Here is a 12,199-nt window from a genome sequence, read left to right as displayed (position 1 = left end):
GAAAAACAATGATTTCTGACGCTGTAGTCTGTTCTTTCCACTAAAGCACTACTCAAATTCTGCAAAAATTACATCATCATCATTTGAAATAATTTTTCAGGGCAGTGTCCTTCTAAAGAATAGGCACTTTTTTCAACCAGAAGTTTGGCTTACATTATGCAGTACTTCAACTGCATAATCAAAATAGTCTGTTCTGGACCTAGAAATCAGTTTGTAACTTTACCTCTGCTACCCTTGGTAACCAGAAGTTGATGAGAAACATCACCTCAAGCCCAATCTGCTGGATATGATTGTCTCTACCTGCAAACAGACCTAGCTAATTCTGAATGTTATTACTCACTCCTTTCTTCTGTGTTTTGGTAGTAGGTTGAAGTATTTTGTGTCCTATCCCTGGGAGCCAACTGGTTTTGAATACAGAGGTAATATTAAGTCAGCCCTGACTGAAAATCAGAAAGTGGAAAATTTTCATCCAGCCTCAAAACACCCTATCTATTCCTCCAAAAGAACATCTCAAAGGAAAAGCTGTCAGTCTCATACTGGGCTTTGGAAATATCAAATATTTCTACTTTGAATTTATTACTGAGAAAAAGGCCTTCCTGGTGCACAGGTCAGTGGAAGCAACAGAGCAGTAGATTTCAGAGAACATGATTTTGATTACCACCATGATTAGTGACAGTCATGGCATTCTTTGTGCCAGCTGCAGTTGAGGAGTGGGTCCTTAGAAGGTAGCTGAAAAATTAAGAATAGAAAATTTTTCTTAAGCTTCAAAGAAATCTCTTTTACATCCTTTTTTATCTTCTCAGAAGCCTTTGTGTCTTCGCCAGCCCACCCACGTGTAAGAAGATGAAATACTTCAGACCTCCAGTTTCAGATGTAGGTATGACGCTTGCACTGGCAAAACCCATAGCCACAGGGAGTCAGTGCATGGCCCTTTGCATTGCTTTCTACCTGTAAAATAGGTTCCTACATCAAGCAGCCAGGCAGGGCACAGGTGATGGCCTGGTCTATCTGCTCCAGCACCTGGAGGCAGGAACAAAGCTTTCCTCTTGTTACCCTGTGAATGTGACATCCTCACTGTAATGGAGTCTGCACCACAGTTCAGGGCCTCTCAGTATCACTACAAGGCATGTAGTAAACAAACAACTCCTTTTGGTTAATTCTTTTTAGGAATTTCTTTGAGCCCTGGTGAACAAATGGCATTCTGCTTCCCTTGAGATCTAGTCGATCTGGAGTGAGAGGTGGGTCCAAAATTGGTGAAAGCAACTAGTCGGTTTACAGCTCTGCATTTAGCATCCCCGTTCATCCCTTTCAGCCTTGTTAAATGTTTTGGAATCTCAAACTCCCCCAGCAGCCTATTTCAAACAAATGGCAAAGCCCTCCAGTATCCTCAGTAAACCCCAGCTGTAAAACAAACTCAGGCCTTTTTGATTCCTGATCCATAAGCAAACCATTGGCAATAAGCATTCCACAGCAGCAGCAAGCACAGGGCTCTCCTTCTGGGTGAGACCTTCATGGCCACCAGCTCTCTCTGCCTTATTTTTTTTGTGTCTCTCTTCCAGTCATGCCCAGCTGTTTCTTTCTCTCACTGCCTCTGAACCCAAACCCATGTGTTTCATATGAAAATAATCTCTGCATCCCCCACCCAGGAAGATCATTTTGCACCAGAAATAGAGCACACTATACTTGGGATGCAGCCCAGGCGTCTTAAAAATAGCTCAGCATGTAGCTCATGGTGCCACATACAGGTCTGCCAGCTGCCTGGACAGACGGACAGGGTGCCAGTGGGCAGGCCCTCCCCACACAAGGCCATAAATGACCATGGTGCTCTCCAGCAAACCAACTGGTGCCTGGCAGGGAGAGCAGGGTGGGCAGCATCGTGCCATGTCCCGACTCAGAGCTGCCTGCCCGCCTCCCTTCTGCCCTCCGTGGGCCCCCTCTCCCCCCGCCGCCCCGGCAGCTCTCCTTGCAGTCCACATTCCTGCTGCTCATGGAAGGCATTAACACCAGATAAAAGTATGACGAGCCCAAATGTAGCACCCTGACGTCAGCCATCCCCCGAGTCTGGAAGGGAAGCTGTAAACAGAGGAACAAAAGGCAGTTATAAACGACCATCTTTGTTGGCACCCATGAACAAGCATTTAAAGAATAAAGAGAAACAAGGGAAGGTGCTGAAATTTGGGGGTTGCTCAGAGCTGAGATGTCTGCTGGCTCTGGGAGGGAGGAAACTCTTATAAGGGAGTGGGAAGAGTGAAAGACCAAGATCGAAAGGATTTTTTTTTCTCCTTGCAAATGGCTTTGTTCCTTTCTGTTCCAGTCAGTAGGAAAGGGTGGGAGCTATTGTTCAGTACGGTGCAATCTGCTGTTCAGCTGGCTCCTCGCACAGCTCCCAGGACAGCGAGAAATCCCTCAGCTCCAAGCATCCCAGTGATGCAACACCAGTTCCAGCCAAGCTACAGCAGCCTACAGGGTTTCAACATTTGATCGGCTTCAACCATCCTGCTCTACTTGCACTAATCTCAGAAGATGCTGCAGTTTGCATTTGTGCATCTTGAAAAACACTGAGCAGTTGGATTCCTCATGCTCAGCTGCCAAGGAGACCTAAAGATGTTTCCAGAGGTCACCTCCTCCCTTGAGGTGCCAGGTGCGATCCACCTAAATGTGGGAATGGGAGAAGTGGCCATCGCACAGACACAGTCATAGGATCCCACCAGGCTGAAGAAGAGCCAGGCTGGCACCTCGACCTTCAACCAGGAGCTTTGATCTCCCAGCAAAGCCCAGAGACGCAGGGGAAACGCCACATGCACCCAGACATAGACCAAGTTCACAACTGATGCTATCACAGCCGACACGTGTAGGACTGCTGACTGTTTTAACAACAAAGACCAAGAAAACATCCTGTAATGTAACATTCAAACCAGCACTTACGCGATTAGAAAAGACCCACCAGACATTGTTACATAGTTTATGCCACTTGTTTATACTGACAGTGTCCCCATTGCCTGGCTAATAGGAACAAGCGCTGGGCACTTCAAACCACCAAAAAGCAGCAAAGTTCACCTCTTTCTGTTGTGTATTTTATATATTAGAACAATTGTACATGCATACAGGATTGAAAACAATCACATAAAGGTAATTTTTAAAATACTCATCATGCAAAAACCCCTGAACTATATATCTGCAGTCATCAAGCTTTCACCACAGAAGACAAGAAAGGAAAGAAGTTACTAGTTGGTCTGCGAGTGTCACAGAGTATCAGCAAAAACTAGTGAACATCTGCAGTTTATATCCTCCATAAATTAGAAAAACCTGCCATCAAAACCACATAGTACTATGACCCAGTTCCCAATTAATGAAACCTTAACAAGATTTGAAAGAAGAACAAGGTACTGATGTGGGAACAAATTTATCATAGGTGATATTTTGACAAGAATTTAGGGAAAACACTGAAAAGAAGCCACTTCTTTCCAGTATGTAAAAGACCTGAAAAGGCCATTTTTAGACATCTCCACCCCAATTGCTGGGGAATAACAACAACAAAAAAATCCTTTCAAATAAAATTAAATTATCTCAGAAGTTATAAGTCTAAGAATCACACTTTAGTTTATTATTTTAGTACAGGTGGGACCTACATTTGGCTCTGAGACAAAGACTACAAATAAAAAAAAAAAACCTACTGCGCGATGAGAACCTGATAATTTGTAGCCAACTGGTTTCCGAGTTAGAAGGCAACTACATCACATTAGAGTCCACTGGGAGTTTATTTTTAAGCATGGCCTATAGTTTGGGAACCAAAAGGTATTGAAATGAGAGGGACTGGTGTCATACATAACCCTTTTATGAGAAATTAAGCATTTTCTATGACACTCACGATAGCCTCAACACAGCCTATACAAGGTGGATTTTGGAATGAATTGGCTGATGAAATTACTGTTCCCACAGCCCTGACTCACCCGGCCTGAGCACCAGACAAGACCTAGGTAAGATGTAACAGGGTCACTAACATCCACCGTTATTAGTTGTGCTTCACCCCCTTCCTGTACACCAGCACCTTCTCGTTTGGTTCTCTAAACGCCTTCAACATTCCCGACTCAGAGCCAGCAGCACATCACTACTCAGCACCCACTCGGAGGACACATCCACCCCCCGCCAGCCCCAGCGCTAGAAGGGGAGCTGGAAGCTGCCCACGGGCTGTGCTGGTGTCTCATCTCACCCACTCCCCTGCCTGCCTGCTGCGTCGTGGAGGGGAACCCCAGACCGAGTAATTTCTGCATCTAGCAGGAAACACATGCAAATGCAAGAGCTTGAGAGCAGCTCTCAGGAAAACCCCTGGCCCAGCAGCCTCCCAGGGACCTCAGCCCCTCATCTGTGCCGTGGGCGCTGGCGAGGCTCAGCACCAGGGGCGCGCACAGCCTGGCACTGCAGGAGGGGGGCACAGCGACACGCAGCAGCTGGAAAACCCTGGAAAGGGAAACTCTCAAGGGGAGGGGAAAAAAGAAAACAAACCCACACCTGGAGAACAAGCCGTCCTACACCATGTAAGGACAAAGAACAAACTTGTCTTTTCCCCTGGTTTTGGCCACTAGTCTTACAGTGATGGAGACAACTTGCTCTGTGCTACACAGACGAACAGTGTCAGGTCCATGTAGGACCTCGGCACTGCTCTCCAGATAGGCACAGGTTTGTACAACTGCACTTCCAAAATGGTAAATAGCTCTTGAAACCAGGAATCCTTTACCTACCCCATCAGCAGAGCAACTCAGCTGCTTTCTTTCAGGTACCTGGGTTCATCCCTTGGAGGCTGCTCTCAGAGTTACATAGCCACAGCCTGAGCAAGAGCAGGACACACAGATCTGAGCCAGGTTCCCAGCAGAGCCAGCTGGACAGGCTGGAATCCTCACAGCCATGCCAATTAAATGAACAGATCCTGCTTATCCCCAAGCTCTCAGGTCTCTCCCTTGAGGCCTGCTTCCTCTCCTTTAAAATCTTGGTCCCACTTAACCTTTTATGCCCTTGATGGGTCCCAACGGGACCCACCTGGCCAGGCACCTTGGCTGTGCCTCTCAGCTGGGCAGCCGGTGGCCAGAGCCGTGGCCACTGGCTCTGCATTGTAGAAAACAGCATGTAGCAGGAAGGCCACACACAGCACCAATCTCAGGGCTAATTTCTTCTTTCAGCATGAGTGGGTTTGAGCCTGGGTTTTAGCTGTTTTCCCAACCTACCTATCACCATGGATGGGAGCAGATTTGGGGAAGCCAAAGCCCTGGATGGAGTCTCACTGGCTACACTGGGTGTAGGTATCTGTCATGGACATTGTTGCTGAACAAGGGAAAGGATAAGAAACAAGTTTAGATGAGGATTGAGGCTTAGTGACTTCTAACCACGCTGGACAATCACACACCATGACCTTCTCTCCTTCCCCATTGTGCCGTGACTTGTCTGTGGAGCTGAGGAGTGGGCTCTCTGGGGCTGCACTTAAACATCATTTCCACATGACTCTCAGTGCCCTTTCTGATGCCCTGGATCCAGACGGAGTAAAAAACCCAGGTGGTACTCAGGCAGACTACATTTGCCTGCGTGTGATCTGGATGTAATGTACTTTTTCCAACATAATGGTATAACACATCCTTATGGCCCTGCTAGTCTGATACTGGCAGTGACTAATGCAGGATAGTCCCTCAGCTTGAGTGCACCCAGCGCCTTTCAAAGTGCTGATTACAAAAGAAAGGCAAAAGCTTTGAGACAAGGGGATTACCCGACATGTCTAATCTGGAGCTCTGTGTCTGTTTGTCATGTGATAACTGGGTATACTCTGTCCCCTGGGTATTGCATCTTGCTGGGGATATTACACGCCACTCATGTGCTGTGTCCCTGCATGGGTTGGCCACGTACACCTCTCGGCTGTGGGGATCCATCCATGGGTGCTGTATGGAGCCCCATGTGCTGCGTTGGGTTACACACTGCTGTGACTTGTATTTTCTCTATACACTTTGTAACCTTTAGGATGCCAGTGGTCCATGCTCTGGCATTTTGGGGGCCCGAAGGGCTTGTCTGCGTCTCCCCATCCCTGTTCTGTGCAGAGCACAATGGCTATTGTTTGCCTTCGGGGTGGGTGAGCAGCCTCTGGCTTGGGAGGAACAAAGCCTGGAGCCAGTTCCTGCAAACATAAAACATGCTTTTTTATCACTTCATGACAAATTGATTTGTCAGCAGCAGGAAGTGATGTTACTGCTGTCCTCACCAAGGGGAAACTCCTCGTGGTTTCCATGGGGATGTATGCAACTGTAGAACTACAGGTTTATATAAGCTGAAAGCCCTATGCATGCCTGCTGCATGCCAGGTTTCTAGGGGTGTTGGACTGGGTACAAGGGACAGGGTCTGGGACGAGCACTGCTAGCAGAGGGGGACAGCCAGCTTGTGTGGGAGCTGGGAGAAACAAGAGTTCAAAGCTGTAAACCAGGGTGAACCAAGTGCCTAGATATCCCATACAAACAAAACAGTAAAGCAGGGAGAATAAATGAGGGGTGAGAAGGGAAAATGCCTCCCTAACACATTTACAGCAGGCAAAGTTCAGATTGGCTGTGTCATCAAGGCATCCTCCAGCTCCAGCACACCAGATGGGCTCTGCCACTGCCCATCTCAGCCCCTTGTGCTTCCTTGCCTAGCTCATAGCTCCTCTTCGTCCTCCTCTGCCCCCCACCTTGCCAGCCACCTCGCTCCTTCCCCCGCTGCTCCCAGCAACCTCCCCAACTGAGCCCATCCGTCTCCCCAAAACTGTGGCACTGATGTAACATTTGCAGGTCTCACTCTGATCTCTCTTACTTTTTGCTGTTGTACTTGCTCCCTTATCCTCCCCTTGTTTGGACTGGGAGCAGTTTGGCATCTGGGTGCAATCCTGTCCGCAGAGAGTTTGCAGGAGTCTGTGGGCTCTGGGCACCGTGAGACTGACAATGGGCAACAGTAGAAGGATCACGATGAAGACTTGGAAAAGGACATCGCATGTCCACACGCAGAGCTGGAAACGTGTGTCTGTGCCTCGCTGGGACCAAAGCCCTGCGGTCGCTGGCTGGCTTTTCTGCCACAGGCTTTGTGCTGAAGCAGCTCTCTTTTGCACCCCTCTGTCAGGTGCCTGCTTAGGTTATAAAAGCTGATCGGCTGCCAGGTAATGAGTTTTATTGTTCCAAGAAACACATAAACAAGCTCCCCCAGCTGACAGGGAGCGGATTTCTGTTTGAATTGTGATTAACAGGCAGGATTTTTTTTTTTATCACTTGCATGGCCAGAGCTGCCAAGGTGGTGGTATTTTTCCACTGAACAAGCTCTGCTTTGCTTTGAAGGTGAAAGTTTGTTCCAGTTTACTTCAGGTGTAAAGAGGCTCACATATTCAGAAACAGCCTTGCATGCTTGACAGGTAGGTGCAATCCCACAGAGCAGCACAACCTGCCACGGGACTTTCCATGGACAAAGGGGTTTTGCAGGATTCGCAGCATGGGACAGACTTTAGGGAGAAATATTCAGTTCAAGGTTCATGCACGCTTTAGAAAAATAAGAGTTTCTAACTTCATTTCTTAGTACCCAGGGATCTCTCCTCCTTTTAGCTGCTCCATTTTTTTATCCCTTGGTGTCAGGTTGAAGCTTGGTGATGGCTGACGTGTAGTGCTGACGACAGAGCTGCGTCGGAGGGGTAGCTCACATGGAAGAATTTCAGACGCAGCAGTGCATCATCCCATCCTTCAAGGGCACCTTCTCCCAGGAGAAGAGTCCTGGATTTTAGCACCGTTAATATTCCAGGTAAATTGCAGGATTTCAGCAGGACTTTATGGTGCTTTGCCTATCTCCAGTTACATGACAAAAGCACAGATGCCCCATGCTTAAAAAAACCCCTTAACGTTACACAAAAAGAATCATAACCTGCTGTATCTGCCCAAGTAAAAACATTTTTGATGGGGCAAAAGTAGAATCTGACTCCTTAAATATCAGAGAGGCAAGGACTGATGAGTCCCTTCTGGAGTGATTGTAGCACATGGAATGTCCCAGTGCTCCCCCGACACCCATCTCCCTGTTACCAGTGCTACTACCCTGCCTAGGAAAGCAAGCTTCCAGCTGCATCTCTTCCACATCAGCCTCCCCTGGGAAGCGCATGTCACAGCAATGCTGCTCCCCCCTGGAGCCGTGCAGTGTTGTCGCACTGCACAGCATTAACCCTGCAGCATTCGCTGCCCATCACCCTCACCCTGCAGCTCCTGCCCCTGAACTGCCAGGAGCACTGGCTTCTTAGAGCTCCCCTGCCTAGCTTTTGCTATTGCTACATAACACTTCTGTGCCTCAACTGAAACACCCTATGAAAGTCACTCTAGTGAGGATCTGCAGGAGGAAAGAATTTATTTGGGTCTGGGTAAGAAAGTGACTTGTTAGCTACCTGATCTTGTTATGCCCCTATTTAGTTACAGGGATAGCCCAGCAAGCCCCACACTTCACTCCAGGCATCAGAGACAGTTTGAGTTGCAAAAAGGAACCAAGGCGGTGGGACAGAAAAAGAAAACACCTTGGCACAAACTCACAAGCATTGACGATCTGCTGCTGACAGGCTAATTTTTAGACTTAACCTTTAAGCATTAAAGGTAAACAAGCAATAAGGAAGCTTCTTCCTCCTTCCTAGGAAAATGACCATTTTAAATTCACTGTAGCCCTGTGCCCAAGCCTCAGTTGGTTCAAACTGTTACAGTTCTGTGGCCATCACTGCAGCCAAATCCACTTTACAGCTGAGGAGCCAGCCTTGGCTCTCTGACACTGCATGTAATTATATGGGACAAAGAAAAGTTCAGATTAAGAAAGAGCAGCAGTTTCTAGTCAATTATTTTGTTCTAACCCATTTTCCCCATCTAGTTTAGTCAAGATCTGAAGTAAGCAGAGTTGAAAATTCAAATTTCTCTTTCAGGTCTTCACTTGGGGGCTTCCACAGCAGTCTTGGAACTGTAAGAGGCAAGATTTTAAAGAACATATCATCCAGCTCAATAGAAATATCATAATTTATTCTGTTTGTATAAAAAAGTTATAATCATGTAACAAAACTATGTCTTCATAAGAAGAAATATATTATTTCACATCATAAATAAATCGGCAAACATACAACCCTTGGCAACTCAAAAAAGCACTCGCCTGGTGCTTTCACGTCAGTGCTTGGGAAACAAGAAGAGCTGACATATATACACACACAGGATTACAGTACCAAAAAATACTGAGGTATTTGGTTTCTCTAGAAATGAAACTTTAGGTTTGTGAAGGCAAAAAACCCCAATGCACTAATGTAAAAATAAATAAATAGGACTGTCATATAAAAGGGGACAGCATCAGTGTTGCTCAAAGTGTCCAGGAATGGGAATACTGGTGAGCATGCTACTAAACATGGAGCAGGCTTAGGACAGACAGAAGACAAGGAGGAACAGCTCAGGAAGAGACAGTGTCCTTTGATCTCTGTGTAGACATCCAGATACTGGCTTTAAAAGTCAGCAGAAGTCAGTAACACCCAGTTCTCTGGCATTGGGCAAGCTCCTCTCCATTGACAACATTGTTCTGGGATGCATGGATGGTTCCCCACGAGACACAAGTGACTGATGACCCTGTCCCTGTAGTTATTGCACTTCTGAGACAGTAAGTCTGAGTTGTGACCATATTTTCATCCACTTTTCAGCAGCTCGGGGAAGTGGTGATGGGGCTCTGAAGATAGCTTAAAGCACTGGACGAGGTATGAACGGGGATGGAGACTGGAAAGTTAAAGACAGTGGTGGTCGATGCTCCTCTGTCCAACACTGACATAGCAGGGCTCCCAGCTTCTGCTGAGCAGTTGGGGGCAAGAACCTGCGACTCAAACTGAAGCAGCTGCCCCATGAAGCTGAAGTTTGGGGAGATGATGCTTCTTCTCTGCTTCACAAACTCAAAGGCTTCATCCAGTTTGACTCTGTTGGTCCTCATGAGATAAGCAAGGCAGATGGTTGCTGACCGGGAAATGCCAGCCTGGCAGTGCACAAATACCCTTCCTCCATCATTTTTAACAGAGTCTGAAAGAATTAAAATACACAGTTAGCAAACAAGTCCCACTGCTTCCAGAGGTGGGAAAGCACAAGCTGCTGTTTTACATTTCTTTAATCCATCCCTTCCTTAGCCTAATAGGTGCACCAGTGCTTTTGAGACAAAGAGCCTTTGTCCTGAGGGAACCAGCAGTCTAGCTATTTTCATTCTGGGCTCCAATTCCAATTATACTAATAGCTCCTCCAGGTCACTTTAGCAGTCTTGCAAGATTACTTTAATACGGATCCGCTTAAATTCACTAGCTCTTTTCTGCAAGACCAATGCCTCTTGATTCAAGATTTCAAACAGCTTTGTGAAGCTAAGATTAGTCCTCTGAGTAGAATAAAATTAATGGAAGTGTTCCCCGAGTATATCTCCTCAATTGAATGAAACTCCCCAACCACAGATGTAGGTTTTACTGGAGAAAACAATGCCCAAAAATCACTTCCCAAGGTACTTTACCCCAGAAAAAGAACAGACTGTAAAGAGAGCTCATTTACCTATGAAATCAATTGCCTCGTTAAACCAGGAGCTGATATCTGCCTTGTGGTTGTCCTCCACAGGGATACTTTTATACTGGTAGTGCCCTTCAAAGTGGTTAGGGCAGTTCGCAGAGACGTTGATTAACGCTGTGATCCCCAAAGCATCCAGCATGTCTTTTCGGGAAGCATGGTAAGCGCTGCCCAGGTAGAGGAACGGCAGGATTTCCACTGGCCCACCCTAAAACAGAAAAGAGGGCAACCGGTTACCTTTGCCCAGCGGTTCGCAGCCAGCCTCCCCTCCTCCAGGCGCACAGAAGGTGCCAGGCTGCCTCGCCCTCTTGTCCCAGGTCCCGCACACAACCCCGCAGCTGCCCCCCGTCCCCGTCCCCGCTCACCTGGTCGTAGAGGGGGGTGCCGCAGGAGCTGCACCCCGAGTCGGCGCTGCCGGGCGCGCTGCTGGCGCTGAGGGGCAGGCTGAGGCCGGTGGGGGCTGCCGGCTTGGTGCAGAGCTCGGAGCAGGCGGATGAGAAAGCTTCGTAACCTCCTGAGGGGGGGGCAGAGGGGAGAGAGAGGCGGCGGGTGAGCGCTGCGCGGCCGGGGTCGGGGCCAGCAGAGCCCCGCGGGCAGCGCTGCCGAGCCGGCTGCGCCCCCCGTCCCCCCCCCCTTCCCCTCCCCGCGGCGGGGGCCGGGGGGATCCCGGGGCCACTCACCCTTGAGGAAGCAGATGCGGGCGCCGCGGGCTTCCCGGCAGAGGGTGCCGAGGGCCAGCAGCAGCGTGCTGTCGCGCTTGGGCAGCTCCAGGTCGGCGCTGCGCTCGTCCAGCAGCACCACGGTGTGAACCAGCCCCTGGCGCAGGCGGGCGCGGAGCTCCTCGTTGGGGACGACGTGCTCCAGGGCCAGGGCGCCCTTGGCGCGGCGGCGGACGATGGTGCTGAGCCGCACGTTGCAGGAGCCGCGGATGTGCGCGGCGTTGAAGGAGAAGAAGGAGCGGCAGTCGAGGACGAGGCACTGCGCGGCGCGCTCCTGCAGCAGCCCCCGCAGCGCCTCGCACTCCAGGGCGCACACCCGCAGGTTCACCATGGCGGCTCCGGCCGAGGAGGGGGAAGGAGGAGGAGGAAAGGAGGAAGGCGCGGCCGGTATCGGAGGTGCCGCTGTCCCGCGCAAGCACAGCTCCACACACCTCAGCCCGGCCCCGCACGCCCGCGCCCGCCTTATATAGGGTCGCGCCGCCGGGCCGGCGTTTTCTCAATGGGGCCGCGTCACGTGGGCGCCCGCGAATACGTCACCTTGGCGGCGCGCCAGCACGGGCGCGCCCAGCCCCGCCGGCATGACGTCATATGCCGCGGGGCCGCGGGAGCGCGCCCGCGGGGCCGCGCAGAGGGAGGGGAGCGGTGCTGAGGGAGCATCTGCACAGCAACCCCCCCCCACACACACACGCACCAGCACCCCCACCACCCCCACAGGTGCACCCGCACACGCGTGGGTACGTGCATGCACACATCTGCACACAGACGTCTGCACACTCACACATCTGCACGCACATCTACACACACACTCGGGTACTGTACACACAAGCACGTATGTACACAACTATAAATAGGCGTACACATGCACACACAAGCACCTACACATGTATGCACATATGCAGACAA

At 49.7% G+C, this 12,199-nt stretch overlaps 1 protein-coding gene across 1 annotated transcript; it reads right to left on the bottom strand.

Moving 5' to 3' along the window:
* Window positions 1-9,008: 9,008 nt before the first annotated feature.
* Window positions 9,009-11,754, bottom strand: DUSP1 (dual specificity phosphatase 1). The gene is made up of 4 exons (XM_033005380.2): window positions 11,258-11,754; window positions 10,943-11,091; window positions 10,566-10,785; window positions 9,009-10,055 (listed from the first exon to the last, which is right to left on the bottom strand). The coding sequence occupies exons 1-4, from the start codon at window positions 11,625-11,627 to the stop codon at window positions 9,685-9,687; spliced, it is 1,110 nt and encodes a 369-aa protein (XP_032861271.2). The 5' UTR covers window positions 11,628-11,754; the 3' UTR covers window positions 9,009-9,684.
* Between the last annotated feature and the right edge of the window lie 445 nt (window positions 11,755-12,199).

Source organism: Tyto alba, unplaced genomic scaffold, assembly GCF_018691265.1.
Source record: "Tyto alba isolate M040663 unplaced genomic scaffold, T.alba_DEE_v4.0 Super-Scaffold_17, whole genome shotgun sequence".
Classification (NCBI taxonomy): Eukaryota; Metazoa; Chordata; class Aves; order Strigiformes; family Tytonidae; genus Tyto; species Tyto alba.
This window is presented reverse-complemented; position numbering and strand designations above follow the sequence as displayed.